The 18,455-nt window shown below is 39.8% G+C and overlaps 1 protein-coding gene and 2 long non-coding RNA genes across 4 annotated transcripts in view; 1 reads left to right on the forward strand and 2 right to left on the reverse strand.

Annotated features, from left to right (window-relative positions):
* The window catches only part of qsox1 (quiescin Q6 sulfhydryl oxidase 1), a 27,929-nt gene that overhangs the window by 5,835 nt on the left and 3,639 nt on the right, over positions 1 to 18,455 (forward strand). Inside the window, exons 7-11 of the mRNA XM_017031296.2 lie at positions 6,409 to 6,540; positions 6,634 to 6,763; positions 13,270 to 13,392; positions 14,888 to 15,026; positions 16,173 to 16,337. Coding sequence (XP_016886785.1) covers positions 6,409 to 6,540; positions 6,634 to 6,763; positions 13,270 to 13,392; positions 14,888 to 15,026; positions 16,173 to 16,337 — 689 coding nt within the window. The remainder of the gene's footprint in view (positions 1 to 6,408; positions 6,541 to 6,633; positions 6,764 to 13,269; positions 13,393 to 14,887; positions 15,027 to 16,172; positions 16,338 to 18,455) is intronic.
* Positions 1,140 to 2,415, reverse strand: LOC107988297 (uncharacterized). Its single transcript, XR_001759857.2, has 3 exons — positions 2,162 to 2,415; positions 1,658 to 1,770; positions 1,140 to 1,191 (listed from the first exon to the last, which is right to left on the reverse strand). It is a non-coding gene; the product is annotated as an uncharacterized LOC107988297 (long non-coding RNA).
* Positions 8,211 to 12,694, reverse strand: LOC107988296 (uncharacterized). 2 transcript variants are annotated; one of them, XR_003049269.1, is made up of 3 exons: positions 11,969 to 12,694; positions 10,299 to 10,760; positions 8,211 to 8,531 (listed from the first exon to the last, which is right to left on the reverse strand). It is a non-coding gene; the product is annotated as an uncharacterized LOC107988296 (long non-coding RNA). The 2 variants fall into 2 exon arrangements; XR_003049270.1 differs by lacking the exon at positions 8,211 to 8,531 and having other exon boundaries at positions 10,049 to 10,476; positions 10,723 to 10,760.

Raw genomic sequence — 18,455 nt, forward strand, 5'->3', positions numbered from 1 at the left:
AAAAAAATATTTTTTTCACAAAAAGTTCTGAAATAAAAATTTCTGAAAAAAATGTTCTCAAAAAGCTTTTCCTAAACATTTTCTGAAAATAATTTTTTTTTTTCAGAAAATTCTTTTTTAGAAATTTTCAGAAAAAGTTTTTAAAAAAAAAAATTTTTTTCAGAACATTTTTCTGAAAAACTTTGCACAAAACTTTTTTTTCAGAACATTTTTTGAACATTTTTTTTATAATTTTTTCAGAACATTTTTAGAATTTTTTTTTTCTGAAAACCTGAATTTTTAGAAACATTTTAGAACATTTTTAGAAAAACAATTTCTAAAAAAAAAATTTTTTCTAAAAGAATATTTAAAAAAAAAAATTAGTTTTTGACCAAAAAATGACAAAAAGTTAAAAGTGAAAAAAAAAAATCTAACAAATTTCTAAAAATGTTCTCTAAGTGCCCTGAGAAATATGCAGGAAAAGATACAATTTTGAAAATTTTTTGTCAAACCTTTTTAGTTTTTGACCTATCAGAGTTTTTGTCAAAATGTGAACTTTTCATGTCATATTTGGTCAAAAACTAAAAACATTTTTTTCAAAATTGTATCTTTTCCTGCATGTTTCTCATAAATTTAGGATATTTAGAGAACATTTTTGGAAATTTGTTAGATTTTGTTGTCAAAATTTTAACTTTTTGTGTCATTTTTTGTTCAAAAACTAAAAAACTTTGACGAACATTTTTGTAAAATTACTTTCATATTGGTTCAATATCTGTATACAAATGCACACAATGCTCCAACAACTTTCTTTAATCTGGAAGGGGTTACAATACAGCTCAAGTTACACAAGGAAAGTTACTATAAATTTACAATGACACAATTAAGTAAATAAGTGCTTCAAATAAATACGCTTAATTTTTACATAACTAATAAAAACCTAAGTGTAAAAAAAAAGCTTTCTCCTCCATTGCACTAGCAATCAAATACAGCTCAAGTTACACAATGAAAGTCACTGCAATTACACAATTCAGTAAAGCAAGTGATCAGTTTATGACAATACCAGAGGAGGCACAACGAATGGAATGACAAGAACAAGCTGGGTAACACAATCAAAAGCTGTGTTGGTCTCAATTTTTTATTGCTGTCCATTTACTTTCTTTAAGGGACCAAAATGACCCTTGACTCCTGCCAAACTCCACAGCATGGAAGAACCTGCAGAGCAAAAGAAAACAGCATTGTGCCACATGTTAACACAATTTTTTACTAACTGCTACTAGACACTACTACTACTTATTTTACTAATTTACTTCCATTCAAAGAAAATCCAGTCATATCCATTTACTTTCTTTATTTGAAAACAATCTGGCAATATTTTAAAATAATAGGTCAATCAAACTGTGATACAAACAGAAAAGAGTCTAAAATATGTTTTATTTTGAAAATGTAATGCTCCTTGTGATACAAACAGAAAAGAATCTAAAAGATGTTTTATTTTGAAAATGTAATGCTCCTTCAATGCAGTCATCATTGACATAATTTTTTAACAAGAGCTGGAGCCAGATTTTGATATGCACAGCGCCTCGGTGTGGCGGGTACATCAAATTCTACGACATCACAACCTGTGCAACCTGTGGCCTGTCTTGATTGTAATCTGTGTGAAATATGTCTCATTTTTTACCTGGGTCAGGATAAACTGAAGTGCTGTCACACACAGAACTTTCTCCGTTGGCCAGAAGTCCGTACAGGTGCATAAACGTGGCCGCACAGCCAAACATTTCTCCATTATGACAACTGTTGACGAGAGGGGAGACCGATAACAACACTGGACCGCAGCACTAAACACAAGCTAGCATGTGAACTTATGGACAAAAAAAAGTTTACCTAACGCACTAGTCATGTCGATAACTTGACTAAACACCACATAAACGCATCCATTATTTAGTTTAATAGAGAAAAGCTTGTGATCAGGTTATATTTCCCCTTGTGACTTCCATACACTCTAGGACGATTAAATGTTTGTTTGATAAACGAGAGCAATATTTCCGGTTTAATTTAAATACCGTGTCTTGCTACGCTATAGAGAGGAACTGACGTACATTTAAAGGTCCCGTAGTCTAGATTATCCTTGTAATACAAATACAAAAACGTTTTTGTAAAATAATCTTCAAAGTGTAATACTTACCTTACGGTTTTGTCTTTTCTGGGCGAGCCATCCGCTGTGCATTGAGTGTCCACAGAGAAAACGCTGGACCGCAGCACTAAACACACGATAGCAGCCCAACTTCTCTACGCCAAGAAAAAGTTTATCGAGAACAAAAGAACTAACGTCCATAAAATGGCCGAACAACACATTCATTATGTAGTTTAAACGTTAAAAGTTTGTCACGCTATCTTTCCCCTCGTAACATCCACACACACGCACTCGACGACGGCCAAATGTTTGTTTGAAAAAGGAGAGCGCACACTTCCGGTGTTATTTAAATGCTACAGGAAACCAGTGCGGAAACCAGGAAGAGGAAATTACGTAAAACGTAAAATAACGTGAAAGAATTTGTAGACGTGTGTACAAATAAATACAAATTAAAACAAATTATTAAAAATGATTCATGAATTAATAAAGAACACATGAGAAGTTTCTTAAGCTATGCCCATTTTTGTTGTAAAAAAAAGTTTTTTGTTACGCCAACTTTTTAACAGTAAACTACTATACAAATAAGTTCCTGAACAAATCTCCGAAAAAAAGTTTCTCAAATATGACTAAAACTACACTAATTTGCCTCAAAATACTTTTAAATTTAAAAAATATATACTTTTTTGTTACGTCAATTTTTGATCACAGTAAAATACTATAGCAATACGTTCCTAAACAAATCTTAGAAAATAAGTGTCTCAAAAATGATTACAAATACACTCACTTGCCTAATAATATGTGGCAATATAATTTTTGTGGTAAAAATATAGAAAATAAATAATTTTTAGTAGGTCAACTACGGCTTCTGAGTTCAACATTTCATTAAAAATTAAATTAAGCTGAACATAGAAAAATATAAACTCAACAGTACGAGTTGAAAAACATCAAAAAACACAGTGAACGTGTTTCCACTCCTGAGTGTTTTGCAAATTAATGCAGACCACAAGGAACACAACCCACTTTTGTATATGTTTTGTTTTTTACTTTTTAAATGATGACATTATTGTTATTGTATTGAAATCCTAAAACTTTTACAATCGTTTATTCGTGTGTATCAAAACAATACGTTTACTGCCCTTCGCTTTTATTCTTCCAGCTTCAACCTCTCTGCCGTCACTTAAACAGCATCTTGGAGCTCTCATTATCTGATCCCTATTCATGGGAATATTTTTAAACATCTGGCCCTGTTAATGGGATCACAGCATCAAAATCCCTCCCATTATTCAGCGGTATAAAGCGGCGCTGATCATTCCTCACCTTGCAAATTCATCTGCTGTTTCTGCCTCTTTGTTTGGCCGTTTCAATAACTTGGCATGCAAAGAGAATTCTTTTTAGTTGACAAATGCAAAAAGGAAATGATTTATTGCCGATTTATTTATTCACCCTCCATCTCTCCCCTTCCCACCCCTCTCATCTCCATCACTGTACAGAGGGGAGGTTTTTTAATTTCTTGCATGAAAACAATGCCATTGCTTTTCTGGCTTCACCTGCCAAACAAGCCCCAGCCGTGCATGGCGACAGATGGCCTCCCATCATCGCTGAATGTCTGATTGGTCCTGGGAGAGGACTGTATGTGTGTGTATGTGTGTGTGTCTATGCGTTAGTGAGGGATAAAAAGAGAGAGAGAATATAGGGGCGTCTCACATCCGTCATGCATGTAATGTGTTCTAGTCCCAGGTGAATGCACTCCCTCCCAGCCCACCCTGACGCCTGCACCCCCACCAGCCAGTCAGCTCTGGGCACCGCTGGATAAATGATCGAACAACACATTCATTATGTAGTTTAAACGTTAAAAGTTTGTCACGCTATCTTTCCCCTCGTAACATCCACACACACGCACTCGACGACGGCCAAATGTTTGTTTGAAAAAGGAGAGCGCACACTTCCGGTGTTATTTAAATGCTACAGGAAACCAGTGCGGAAACCAGGAAGAGGAAATGACGTAAAAGACGTAAAATAACGTGAAAGAATTTGTAGATGTGTGTACACATAAATACAAATTAAAACAAATTATTAAAAATTATTAATGAATTAATAAAGAACATGTGAGAAGTTTCTTAAGCTATGCCCATTTTTGTTGTAAAAAAAAGTTTTTTGTTACGCCAACTTTTTAACAGTAAACTACTATACAAATAAGTTCCTGAACAAATCTCCGAAAATAAAAGTTTCTCAAAAATGACTAAAAATACACTCATTTGCCTTAAAATACTTAGCTATGTCCATTTTTGTCATTGAAATTTAAAAAATATATACTTTTTTGTTACGTCAATTTTTGATCACAGTAAAATACTATAGCAATACGTTCCTAAACAAATCTTGCCTAATAATATGTGGCAATATAATTTTTGTGGTAAAAATATAGAAAATAAATAATTTTTAGTAGGTCAACTACGGCTTTTGAGTTCAACATTTCATTAAAAATTAAATTAAGCTGAACATAGAAAAATATAAACTCAACAGTACGAGTAGAAAAACATCAAAAAACACAGTGAACGTGTTTCCACTCCTGAGTGTTTTGCAAATTAATGCAGACCACAAGGAACACAACCCACTTTTGTATATGTTATGTTTTTTACTTTTTAAATGATGACATTATTGTTATTGTATTGAAATCCTAAAACTTTTACAATCGTTTATTCGTGTGTATCAAAACAATACGTTTACTGCCCTTCGCTTTTATTCTTCCAGCTTCCACCTCTCTGCCGTCACTTAAACAGCATCTTGGAGCTCTCATTATCTGATCCCTATTCATGGGAATATTTTTAAACATCTGGCCCTGTTAATGGGATCACAGCATCAAAATCCCTCCCATTATTCAGCGGTATAAAGCGGCGCTGATCATTCCTCACCTTGCAAATTCATCTGCTGTTTCTGCCTCTTTGTTTGGCCGTTTCAATAACTTGGCATGCAAAGAGAATTCTTTTTAGTTGACAAATGCAAAAAGGAAATGATTTATTGCCGATTTATTTATTCACCCTCCATCTCTCCCCTTCCCACCCCTCTCATCTCCATCACTGTACAGAGGGGAGGTTTTTTAATTTCTTGCATGAAAACAATGCCATTGCTTTTCTGGCTTCACCTGCCAAACAAGCCCCAGCCGTGCATGGCGACAGATGGCCTCCCATCATCGCTGAATGTCTGATTGGTCCTGGGAGAGGACTGTATGTGTGTGTATGTGTGTGTGTCTATGCGTTAGTGAGGGATAAAAAGAGAGAGAGAATATAGGGGCGTCTCACATCCGTCATGCATGTAATGTGTTCTAGTCCCAGGTGAATGCACTCCCTCCCAGCCCACCCTGACGCCTGCACCCCCACCAGCCAGTCAGCCCTGGGGACCGCTGGATAAATGATTTTTCCTCCACATCTGTACACTCCCACCAGACACGCAGGTGTAATTGAGTCCCGGCCTGGTGTGAGTGAGTGTAGACCCGCGGTATCCATTCTTCTTCTTCTTCTTCTTCTTCTTCTTCTCAGCGTCCTGTTGGTGTTTTACGATTCTCTCCCTCCGTGACTCACTCTCAGGACGACTGTGACAAGGAAAGAAAGCAAATGAGGGGGATGATACATGGGGGTGGGGAGAGAAGGAGAGGAGAGGGGTGGGAGGTTAGTGTGTGTGTTCGGAAGTTTTCCTTAGCGTCATATGGCTAAATGATGGGCATTCTCTCCCATTTTTTCCTCCCTCTCTCTCTCTCTCTCTCTCATTCAGCACGCTGCTACCCTGGCACCATCTGCTCAGTATTTAAAATGCAATTCCATAAGTGCGTTAAATATATGGCCACAGAAAATATAAGTCATAAAATATTTTTATGGTGGTGGACTGCTGAAACAAAAGGTTAAAAAAAAAAAAACGGTGCACATGGTTCCCAGTTCCTCTCATGTTTAGAGACACACGTTCTTCCATCCAGTCTTGGACCTAAACCTGTGGACGCCTCAAATTCAACCTTGCATATGATCATTGATTTAATTATTCCTGATCAATGAAACTCTTTCTTCTTGGAATGTTATGGAAGGTGGCCAAAGCAAATCCCTTCCGTTTGGCGTCGGAGCATTAGTGAAGTGTTGGAGGACAACCAGGAAATGTTTTTCCCAAAACTTAAAAGTAAATAAATAATAATAATAATAAAAAAACACATTAGTCTGAAATATAAAACTTGATGTTTAAAGTCTGGATCAAAGGAAACTATAAACCCAATGTAGAAAAGTCAGGACACTGACAATCTTCCTGCTTCACTTTCACAGCAAAGCCGAGGCTCGTACTTTCTACTTTTACGCCCTCCAGAGGCTACCAGGGGTGGTGCGGTCAGGAAAACCTCCAGTCGTTATAGATGTCCATAACAACAAGACACAAGAGCCGTGGAGACCTTTTAACAGGTATAACCACGGTCTGGTCAACTCCGAGTGGCCCGTGGGTCTTTGTCTGAAATGTGTGGTTGTGTCTGTGTGTGTGTGTGTGTGTGTGCACAGCTCTAGGGTGTACATGGCCGACCTGGAATCAACACTGCATTATTCCCTCCGTGTGGAATTGGCTGCTCACACTGTCATCAAAGGCAGAGCCCTGAATCCCCTCAAGAACTACATCGGTGTCCTGGCAAAGGTACAGTCTTCACACTGTGGAGAAAGACACACAAACTGAATTGTTGTGAAGCTTAATGGATCGGTTGGAACAGAACGTATTTTTTAAGGCTAAACTTTGAAGGAATAAGCGACATTTGGTGGTAAAGTCGGATATTGACGTTCAGTCTCCTCCCTTTATTTATCATTAACACTCTATAGGTTTTGTTTCTTGGCTGACGTACAGTAAACAGTGGGCGTTCAACATGGCCGCCTCTGTAATTTGGATTTGTGTAATTTGGAATTTAATGCGAAAGTTAGTTTATCTAAATATTTCACAGCACAACTGCAACACAATTTATTCATTTTTTTTCTTAAATTAATTTATATACAGTATAAGGCCAATGAGCGGCCTGTCTGGGTAGACATCTTTTATCAGGGTTTTTTTTAAATGTTTACATTAAATCATACATATATTTGACAAGTAAAAATATTAATGTCGTTAAAAAGTTTAAAGTTTGTTGGATTCTAAACTCGCGTTAAAAAAATGTGTAGTAACAGCAGGTCGCCACGAGGTGGAGATTAAGACGCTATAATAATCCTTCACTTCAGATTTAGTCCTGTACTCATTTTAATGTAACGTCATGAGATAATCTTAGTGAACAGATGATTTAATTTGTTGAATATTGACACAGTAAATAGTTTTCTGACTGTACACAGTCACAGTCTGACTGTACACAGTCACAGTCTGACTGTACACAGTCACAGTTTGACTGTACACAGTCAGAAAACTATTCACAGCAGCAGCAGTTTTCTCCTGGGTGTAGTTGGCCCTCTTTATTTGGACCCCCCACTGGGAGCGTCCCAGGGGGACTGAAGCGTGGCTGCCACACGTTGACACTGATACATTCAGATGACTGCCAAACCTCACTGGGATACCCCCTCCCCTTCCTTCCTTCATTCCTTCCACCCTTCCTTCCTTCCTTCCTTCCTTCCTTCCTTCCATCCTTCCTTCCGTCCTTCCACCCTTCCTTCCATCCTTCCTTGTCTTTTTAAATTCTCTTCTCCCTTTTTTATCATTTGCACCCGTTTCTCGTCTCCTCATTTCTATTCTGACCTCTTCTCCACCTGTTAGGTCTGATTCACATTATGACATCTTTATTGATCCCAGGAGGGCAGTTCATTTGCAACTTTACCCCTATTTACAACCACACAATCCGGAATCAATGTTTTGTGTCAAAGATACTGAGCAGCAAACCAAGCCATGTTTAAAGGAAAATAATATAAATGTGAAAATACACAGACGCACTGACACTGACGTTGGTCTGTTCTGTTCAGTCCACAGTCATACATTATTTATACATGTTCTATTTGGTTCAAATTGTGAAAAAGCTACAGTTTGGATTTTATTTTTTTCATTTTTTAAATAGTCACATTATCAGTATTTTATCAGTAAATATTTTTTACATTTTTTTGTTATTTAGTTTTTGTTACTAACACACAATCACCCTCTGTGTTTTCGACACAACTGTGCCTTTTGTCCAAACGTGGTCATGACGAGGCCTGACCTGCTCCGTCCCTATTGGCCGTCTCACTGCCCTAGTCCAGCGCCAATCTCTCTGATTATATCTCACTCTCCTGGGAGGTGTTGTGTGTGTGTGTGTGTGTGTGTGTGTGTGTGTGTGTGGCCTACCATTAGCTTGAGTTTGTTTAGTCAATAGCTTCTGGTCCCAGTGGTATTTTTAGCCTGTCATCCTCCTCCTCACCACCACCACCACCGTCAGACTGGACCAGCGTCTCTCAGCTGGGCTCTGTGTGAGGAGAAGGTCATCACATGTTACTCAGCTGTGACTTGTTAACTGCTAACATTGGAACAAACTGACCACTGAGAGGCAGCTTCGTTCTAGCAGAGTTCAGAGAAGCTGGAGAAGGAAATGAAATGGATGAAATTGTCTGAATAGAAAAAAATTAAACCAGAGTTTTGTCGGAGCAGGAGCTGAAGACCACGACAACTGAGAGATGATTTTGATTTGAAGGCACAGAGCAGTGAGTCAGTCGACAGTCGACTGACACTGTTACAAACTGGATTTCCAGTGACGGTCGACCGATTGATATTGTTGAGTTTGGAAAATAAGTTTTTTCTACGAACCACTTTAAATATATACAGTTATGACTCAAATCAACAAATCTGTGAGGGAAATTTTTGAGATATTATTTTTCATATTTTTCTTAACATTTGTCCAAATTAATGATTTTATCATTTGATTAAACACAAATAAAAACATACGTCTTCGTGCTGCTGTCAGCCCTCTGTTCCAGGAATATACAGAAACATTTTTGTTTTAATGTTTGCTGTTATATTATCTGGATTAATCACAACTCAGATTGAACATTTTTGACATAATTAATTAGTAATTAATAAACATAACTAGATTGTTTTTCTTATCTCTATCAGCTGCTGTATTTTTTTTATGAATATTCAAATGACTAACGACTCGTTATGAAGATGAAGTCACTGTTTTAACCACACTCTCCATGATCACTTAGACCATATGCTAATCTCCTTACATGAGTCATGTGATTAGATCAGAGCTCAGGTGACTCAGAGCGTCACAACAACGCAGGTGTCATGGGTTTTTTTTACTGGTGACACGGTCACTCAATCATCAAACACGTTTTAAATATTCACCAAAAAGAACAATTAGTGCAGAGTGCAGTTGTGCTCAGTGACGTGTGTCTGTTTGTTTGGATGATTCATGTGCACGGCGGCGTCCACTTCTCATCATTTTCATTAGAGAATAAACGGCAAATTTATTCTTGATTAATCATTTTGTCAATAAAAGTCAGAAAATTCTGCTCATTAGTTTCAATTGTAATTTGCTGAGTGGCAAAAATATACAAGGTTTACACTGTTGACTGCAGGACACATTCATCATAAACTCTTACGTTTAAGAAGTTATTAAGTATCTTGAATGGTTGCCAGTTGAAGTCATTTAAAATAATGGTTTTAAAGGTTGGTTGATCATGTGACTTTTTAATCTTCTCGTCTTGGCCCTAAATTCTACAACATCTTCTCTCCGAGTGTTTTAACGTCGTGATTGACTTCTTCTTCTGTGATCTACAATCATTCTTTCAGATCTCTTTACATCTCCAGACAGACATGTAAACATGAAGGAGGGTTTTTTTTTTTTTCATCCAGTCACAACAGTACTAGATTTACTGTCTTGTCAGGCTGGAGGCGGATTTATGAATCCTCTGCATGTACATGAGGATTAGAGGAGAGGATCTTAGGGAGCATGAGAGCATTACAGGCAGGTTTTAAGGATTACATCTCTATCCTGCTTTTCTTGAAAGAAGCCTCTGAGCCTGCAGGGAAACGGAGGGGGCAGCAGAATAAAACAAAGAATTTAGGTGGGGGGGAGGGTCGCTGCAGCTCTGGTCTTTCTTATGCCAGGATGGGAAGTAAAGACTTTAATAACAAAGATGTTTAGAGCAGCTGTCTGTATTTAGGGTCTGAATTACCTTCTTTAAAATAATTTACTCATAGAAAAAAAGATAAGAGATTTTTTTTTTCTAACCCTCTGGAACGTGTTTGCTGGCCGTCCTCCGAGGGTGAGGCGATTGCTTTAATATCCAGGGATTTCACCCTCGTCCTCCGCCCAGAGAACCTGACCTGGTTTGTGTTGCTGCGGCCAGATGCCTCCATCTGAGGAAGTTGGCCACGAGGAGATTGTGGTTTCTCAAGTGCTGCTGATACTAATCAGATTAAAGATGACATATTGCCCGGGTGAAGGGGATTGTCATGGTGCAACAAGGATAGGGGAAGGGAAGGGGAGTGAATGGGGGAGAACAGGGTCAGATCAGGGGACGTTGTTGTCGTCTCTCTAACACACACACACACACACTGCTACAGAAACTCAGAGGTTTCAACAGCGAGTCAAACATCTGAACGGAATCTGGTGGAGATTTAAAAAATAAAAATATCCGTTTTTAGTTTCTTACCTTTTTTTCCATTTGTCTGATCATCAGTTTGTCTGGATCTGTTTGTAGACAGAGTGAAGAAAAACATGAACAACAACCACAATCACAACGACACTAAACACAACCATGTGAACAGAGTCACAGTGTAATAACTTGTCCAGACCAACGACCAATGTCTTTTACTATTTTGTTTATCACTAAAACAGTTTGAGTGTGATTATACAATCTGATTGGATGATTTATTATCAGTTGTTTTATAGCGGATTGTGCAACAGGATTGGTCAGAATTAAGGAAATGAATTTGGACCAAAGAAACAGGACGAACGGAGCCATTTCAACAACGTGTGTCTCAGACGACGCTAAAACATTTAAAGGATTAATCCGTCGTATTTGTTTTTTTTTGGACTCCAGGTCCAACTCATGAATACTGTTCCGTCGGTGATGCTGAGTTAAACCCATTAGTGTGAAACACCTGCGTTTTCTGGTCTGGTTAAATTCATGGGACTCTTTAATGAGCTTTTCTAACTGGTTAACATTCAGACCTAAACCTATTACATCACTGACTTGGCACCGAGCAGCACACATCACAGGCCTTTTGTCTGTTCTTTCTAAGTCAGGTTTATTTTCTGGAAATAAACATCGGCCATTTAAGAGCAGCAATTTATTTATTGTTGTTGATTTCAATTCCGCCTCATGTAATGAAGGTTGTTCATTACATGAAAAAAAAAAAAATTGAAGTATACTGTTATAAATTAGTCTGTGGTGTCAAACTCATGTAGTTCAGGGTTAGGTTACAATAAGGCCACATTTTTCCCCTTTTCATGCAAAGAAGTACAAATGTATTAGAAAATCTTCATATTTAATGTAATATAATTTTACAAAACATGAACATAAAGTGTTTGTGCTTTTTTTTAACTTTTAAAAGGTATCAAATGGGCCAGATTGAACCTCCTTTTGGGCCTGTTTTGGCCTGTGGGCCGTATGTTTGACACCCATGAATTAGACCCTTAAAAGTTGTGGTGAATTGGTTTGCAGTAAAATTGACTTTTACACAGTATTGTATATAAAGAAAGTAAAAACTAAAGAGACAAACAGAACTTTAGATTTGGTCGAAGGAGAAGATAAACATTCAAGATCTCAAGTTCTACTCTGAATGGCTGAAATATTCAGTATCGTAGTGGCATGGATTGCGTTCATCATTTCAAAACCAACTTCACACAAAGGGTGTTTCACTTGTGATCAGTGAGGTTAAAGGGATTCCACTCACCCAGAAAAATCAAAACCTTAAGCCAATTCTCCACAGACCGTGTGTCCCGTCCATCTGCTGGACGGCCGTGGAGACGCCGTGGCCGCGCAGTCCTCGGCGTTAGCCTTGGACCTGGACGATTAAGCCAATTGTTGTGACGTCTGTCTGAGTGGTCAGGGTGTAATTCAGATCCTGTTACAGAGAGTTAAAAGTCCAGGCAGTGTTTAAAGGCATGAGTGTGTGTGTGTGTGTGTGTGTGTGCAGGTGTGTAAGCAGATGGTGGAGGCCAAATTAAAAAGGTTCACTGATCCAATTCCAGGAGGTCCACATGTCAAACGACATGTTTATGTGGCCGTCTTGGTTTAAACTTTAAAAAAAAAAAGAAAAAGAAAAAGAAAAAGCTGTTTCTATCATTGAGGTGAAAACAGGAACGTTGCCATGGAGAAAGGAAGTCCTCGAGTCTAAGTTTTGGAAACAGCTTGATCCCCTTCAAAAAGTCTATTGTTTTTTCTACAGGAACATTTTCATAATCTGTTCCACGCAGAGAAGCTCACTGTAAACACTGAAAGAACTCACTGTCATTACACTCGGGACTTCAGCTGCGTCTTTTGTGAGCGCTGCATGTGTAAAGACACGTTTGTCTCTGTCCGACTTTACTCTGTCATCACCGGCCTCAAAAACACAGCGGCTGGATTTCCTCCACAGAACGGCAGTGTCACGTTTCCTCCCAAGGCGGTTGTTTCTAGGGACACGGTTGGGGGGAAAGAGGGGATAAAGGCCAAGGGACAAAAGCTGAGCCGGTGGAAGTTGAGAGGCTGTTAGTGGCTTAGGAAATGGATCTTAATGAAGGAAAAGGCTTAGGCTAAACTGTTGTTATCACATTTACTGATATTCTGTTGAGGCACAGAGCAGGAAAAACACCTCAACCACAAACTTTTGTCTAATACGTAGTCATTATCCTCAGCCATTTTCCGAGGCTGATTACCAGGCACTGTGAAGGGAATGTAACTTAGAATTACAGAATGAACACTTACGCCACCACAGGTTATTAGCAACAAAGCTAATATTTCAGTCATCCTCTGGATTTTGGATGTCATTTCTCAGGTCAACTTTCCTGTTGGGAATTTAAATGTTTCCTCTAGTCTTGTACAGCACCGATTTAAAGCTATTTGGTTTAATGGGCAAAACAAACACTTCAGAAAAAATCATCTGTAGAAAAAAATAAAGATTTTCTAAAATGTTAGGGTCTCCTTCTACACTGTGTTTGCACCTTTGTCTTTATGTAATCACTGTTTGTTTTTTGTACTGTTTTCTGTCTGCAGTACTTCCCAGGCAGACCAATAGTGATGAACACACTGAACTCTTTGAACTCTTGGCTGCAGAACCAGAGTCAAGATGAGATTTTATACAAGGATTTCAAAGAGATACTGGACAACACAGCTCAGGTAAGTCAAGACTAAAAATATTAAATGTTTTGTTAAATGTCTGTCCTTTAGAGACACTGAAATAAGGACAGTCATCGATTACCAATGAACTGTTGGAACAAAAGAAATTTGTCAATTTGTCTGAAGTTCCTACGTCAGATTGCTCCTTATTTTACATCTAAAATGTTGTTGCACATACATGACAACATGACGTGATGTGTAACAAGACATGTCTTCAACATCTATAGTTTGACCTGGGGGTCAGTCCACATCAACAGGATGTTTTGTCACAGTCCATACCTGTTATGATGAAGAGTGCAGTCAAAGTGTCGTCAAGTTACAGCTCCTCCATTGTCAAGATACTGCAGTCGTTTCTCCTCTACATTAAATTTCAAGATACTGCAGTTGTTTCTCCTCTACATTAAAAGAGAAATTAGAGTTAGTGAAGGTTAAAGAACATCTCTATAATTCTGAAGACTTCATACCAGGAGGATGTCTGTCTGGAGGTAACCACCGTGTCAGGTCAAAAACCACCTGAGAGACGGCGGTTGATGCCCAGAAGAAACACCGACACATTTCCACAAAGTCTTCTAAGAACGTGTGTTCTGGTGGAGGTTTGGTGTGTTACCGTACCTCGTAGCAGCTCGTACAGCGGACGATCGGTGTTGTCTTTGGAACGGAGCCGAGGGCCGGCGGTACACAGCTCTGGACAAATTGAAAGAGTCACTTACTTACATCATTAGCTTTTAGCAGGCAAATCAATGGATCAATGAATCAATGAGATGGTATGAATAGACTTCAGCCTCAGAGGAAATGGACTCACACACACACACACACACACACAAATCTTTACTATTGACATGTGAGTAACCCTGTCAATCACCATCGCAGTGGTAAAGCGGCGTGCCTGGAGAAATGACTTTGTGTCAGAGAAAATATGTCGTTGGACTCCAGCAGGGCTTCTGGGTAGAGATCTGTAGAGGCTGAAGCCATTAACCTGGGATTGACTTCTCATTGATCAGAAAAACTACACTGAAGGGCTTTCACTGACTTCAACTGAAACAGAGACACAGAAAAAAAAACCTGCTTTTTTCAGTTCCTGTAATTCTCTCTGTAAGAATGTTAGTGTTTTTTAAATATTGAAACTAAATTCTTTTAAAAATGAGTTTAATGTAGAGTCTAAACCAAACACCACTGTTTCTGTAGGATCATAATTCCACTGTAGGTTCTTTTTAAAATAAGTAAAAGAACAACTATGTTATTCAGTATCATGTAAAGTTATAAGACATTTTATCATCATTTATTTTAATTATTATTATTATTCCATAATAATGTGTTATATATTTTTTCTTCTGTCCTTAACTGAACATTATGCAATTAATACAAGAACAAGGAGCAATAACATGGATGCACGTATATAAATATTTGTGTGAGTTGTGTGACAGCACTGACACTTCCTGCCTCTGGTGTTTGTGTTAACTTTCTCTCTCTCTCTCTCTCTCTCTCTCTCTCCCAGTCTCCAGACACCGCTCTGCCTCGGGGTGAGAGGTGGGTGGCCTGTCAGGGCTCTCAGCTCCACTTCAGACGTTATCCCTGTGGGATGTGGACTCTCTTCCACGTTCTCACCGTGGAGGCCAAGAAGGCAGAAGCCTCCAGTAAATACAAACAAACACAGACGCACCGACAAACAGCAAACAGCCAGGGCACCCAAAGGTCACACAGATGGGGGGGGGCTGAACTGAGGCTGAGGGCTTCGTAAACAAATTAGCCCAGGAATGTGGGCTACTGTTTTCACACTGACCTAATTCCTGCCTCAAACACACACACAGAGTTCAGCCCAGACGTGTGTCGTGCCGATGTTTGGCCCTGAATGTTTATGATGGGGTTTTTTTATTTATTTTTTTCTTCCTGTGCTTTGTTGTGTTGTATTAATATCTCAAATTGAGCCTAATTGCAAGTGTGTGAAAAGAGATTACGCTAGATTAGTGGAATGTGGGTGGTTAATAAAACACACTCACACACAGGCTCCACTTCTGGCTGGGATGTTAATCTGCCTTCACCAGACACACACACACACACATTCACACACAAACATTAATCCAGAGCTTTACTTACTGTCATGTGACCCACAGATGGACTGCTCAGAAGAGTGGGGGGTCCAACTGCCCCCCCCTCCCACAGACACACTCCTACAAAATGATAAACACAGTCAAACTGAATCCACACCAAAGTCAAAGTTTTGGCTAAAACAACCTATCACATATACACACATACTCACCTGGGGGGGGGGTTGGGAGGGGGGCATCCAGAGCCACACTCCTCTTCATCCAAATCCTCTTCTGAACTTCCGCCTAAGCTGGGAACAAATGAAATGCATCACTCTTGGAGAATATGTTTGTGTTCCGTTGAGGTCCTGGGACAACGGAGCGGCCTCCATTCACACAGTGGTTTACTGGGCTCTAATCTCCACACCGGGGTGTCCCGTTGGCACAGATTATCCCTCTCAGTATGGAGAGCACCTCAGTATTAACCCAGCTCTCTGACTCCTGGCCCACATGGCCGTGGGAATCCCCCCACGGTGTGAACGCACACCGCGAACATCACTTAAAGTAATGCACATTTACAGTGTTTTTGACATTTACAATGAAAGGATGAGATTATGTCGATCCACCGCTGCTGCTGCTGCTGCTGCTGCTGCTGCTGCTGCTGTGGACCGACAGATCATTAAAGAAAACCTCTACTGATGACAACAGGTGCTGGACCACCAATGAAACCCTGTTTTTGTTTCACTCCCTCCTCAGATCAGCTTGAAGTGCCGCTTGCGATGAGGAACTACATCCACGCTTTCTTCGGCTGCAGGTATTGTGCTGAGCACTTTGATAACCTGGTGAGGGGAAGTCTGCTGGAGAACGAAGCCGTTTTGTGGCTGTGGTCCATACACAATGAGGTTAACAGCAGACTTTCAGGTAAGCAATAAAAAAGTGCAGACAAACATTTAAATTATTTTAAATGTCCCTTTTAGTTCAAATTATATATATATATATATATATATATAAGTACAAACACAGAGCTGCAGTGGAACCTGTCGAGTTTCTTCCCACTGAAGGTCACTCCATACTTTGACACAATCAACAATAACGTTTTTCTTTTTCAGTCAATATTTGTCCAAAGTAATTCCAGGAAAAGCCAACATCACTCAATCATTTTGAGCAGTACATCTTTTTTAAAATTGAAGTCCATACTCACTTCATACTTTGAGAATCTCAAAATGTTAGTATTGAAGTCTGTTTTTAATGAACTCAAAACTAAAAAAAACTTTTTAAGACTTTGATTTGTTTGTTAATTTGATTGTCAGCGATCTCTTCTTATTCTGTAAAGAAATTCACATCCATTTTTCTTTCGACTTCTACGACTTCTTTTGACTTATTCCCTTTGTTCACATCTGCCACACAAGTGCCAGAGAGCCCTGGAGGTTCTCTCCTCCCCGGTCTGTCTCCATGATTTATTGGACCACAGGACTGACATCAATCTCTTTTGTTAAACCAATATCTTTTGTTTGCTTCTGTCTCCCCCCTGTTTTAGTTTCAGGGACAGATTGTGTCCCGAACACTGGAGCGACCAAAAGAACAGTCACTTGACGCATGTGCCTTCTCCAGACACTGACGCGTCATTCCGTCTCTCCCCTTTATCTACGCGTGTTCTCTCTCATCCTCTGTGTTCCTCTCTCTCTCTCTCTCTCTCTCTCCCCTGGGACACATAGCCTCCACTCCACAAGTAATAGCGCAGCATCTTCACAGAATGGATCCCACAGGAGCCACCCTTCTTACACACACACACACACACACATCCCAAGGTATTGTGTGACAGCAGGTGGTAAACCACATGACACAAGCCCCCCCCTCTCCTCCCCTCCCCTCCCCTCCCTACCCTTGTCTTTCTGCCCTTTACCAAACACACTCCAGGCGTGGGTCAAGTTGGCGTGTGGCAGGAGGAGTGAGTCACGGTGGAGGGAGAGCACAGCTCCGCTGGGAATAGACTTGGTGATTCAGGAGGAGAAGAGGGAGGAGCCGAGGGGTTTGTCCGTGTTTGTAGACCCCCCCCCCCCTTAGGAGAGTACACTCCATCCACTCGGCCCCTCCTTCCTCTTTTGCCTAAACAGGAGCTCTTTAGCAGGGCTCCCCGCCCCTCCTTTTCAGGAGCAGCCGTGCATGAAAGAGCATCTATTTGTAAAGCGGACGAACAATTAATTTAGCCTGCAACAAAGAGGCCCCAGGGGCCCGGGGCCCCGGGCTCTTCCTCCGTCCTGTTGCTGCCTGTCAACAGGCTGAGGCTCAGTCACATTTCTACAGACAGAAACACCACGTCGTTCACCTGCAGCTCGCTGGGAGTTTGAGTTATATTATCATGTTCATAACATTTAATTTATTTATTTATTTGGGCTTCCTTGTATTTAAAATAGGATTTTTTTTATTTAACAATATTATTATTTATATTAAACATTTTTATTCTGTCAGTGTACAAAATATTTAGTATCCAATTCCCCTGTAGTAAAGTGCAGTGTATTATTCAGTGATTTAACTGAAGCGTCGCCGCTCTGTTAATGCCATATTACACTGAACAGCACTTCATCATCCGACGGTTCTCCGTCTACTGTACGTCCGATTTTTAACAAGTCAACAATTTCAGATTAAGGAGTTCTTCAGAACGACCCAAAAACCGTCTGACATCAGCTGCTCTACGTTGAGGACGTGCTGAACAACACACACATTCACAGCTGATGAATATGTGTGTGCGGTGGAGCCCACGTCTCCGTGACAGGCCGCTGTGGCAAATCTGAGCCTGGCTGCTATGGCTAAAGTCACCCTGGCCGCACATGTGGCGCGCTCATTAGAATAAGGAACGAGGTGTGTGCATGTGCGTGCGTGCGTGCGCTCTTACCTGCTGAAATGTTTAAAAGCCCCCTCCCCCCCCCACACACACACACATGTCCCATCCAGGACAGGGTGAAATTGATGTATCCTTTATGTAAAGCACTGTATGCAGAGTACATACAGGCATGCATATGAGTGAGATTAATCTTGAGT

This window comes from Cynoglossus semilaevis, chromosome 2 (genome assembly GCF_000523025.1).
Source record: "Cynoglossus semilaevis isolate Cse_v1.0 chromosome 2, Cse_v1.0, whole genome shotgun sequence".
Lineage (NCBI taxonomy): Eukaryota > Metazoa > Chordata > Actinopteri > Pleuronectiformes > Cynoglossidae > Cynoglossus > Cynoglossus semilaevis.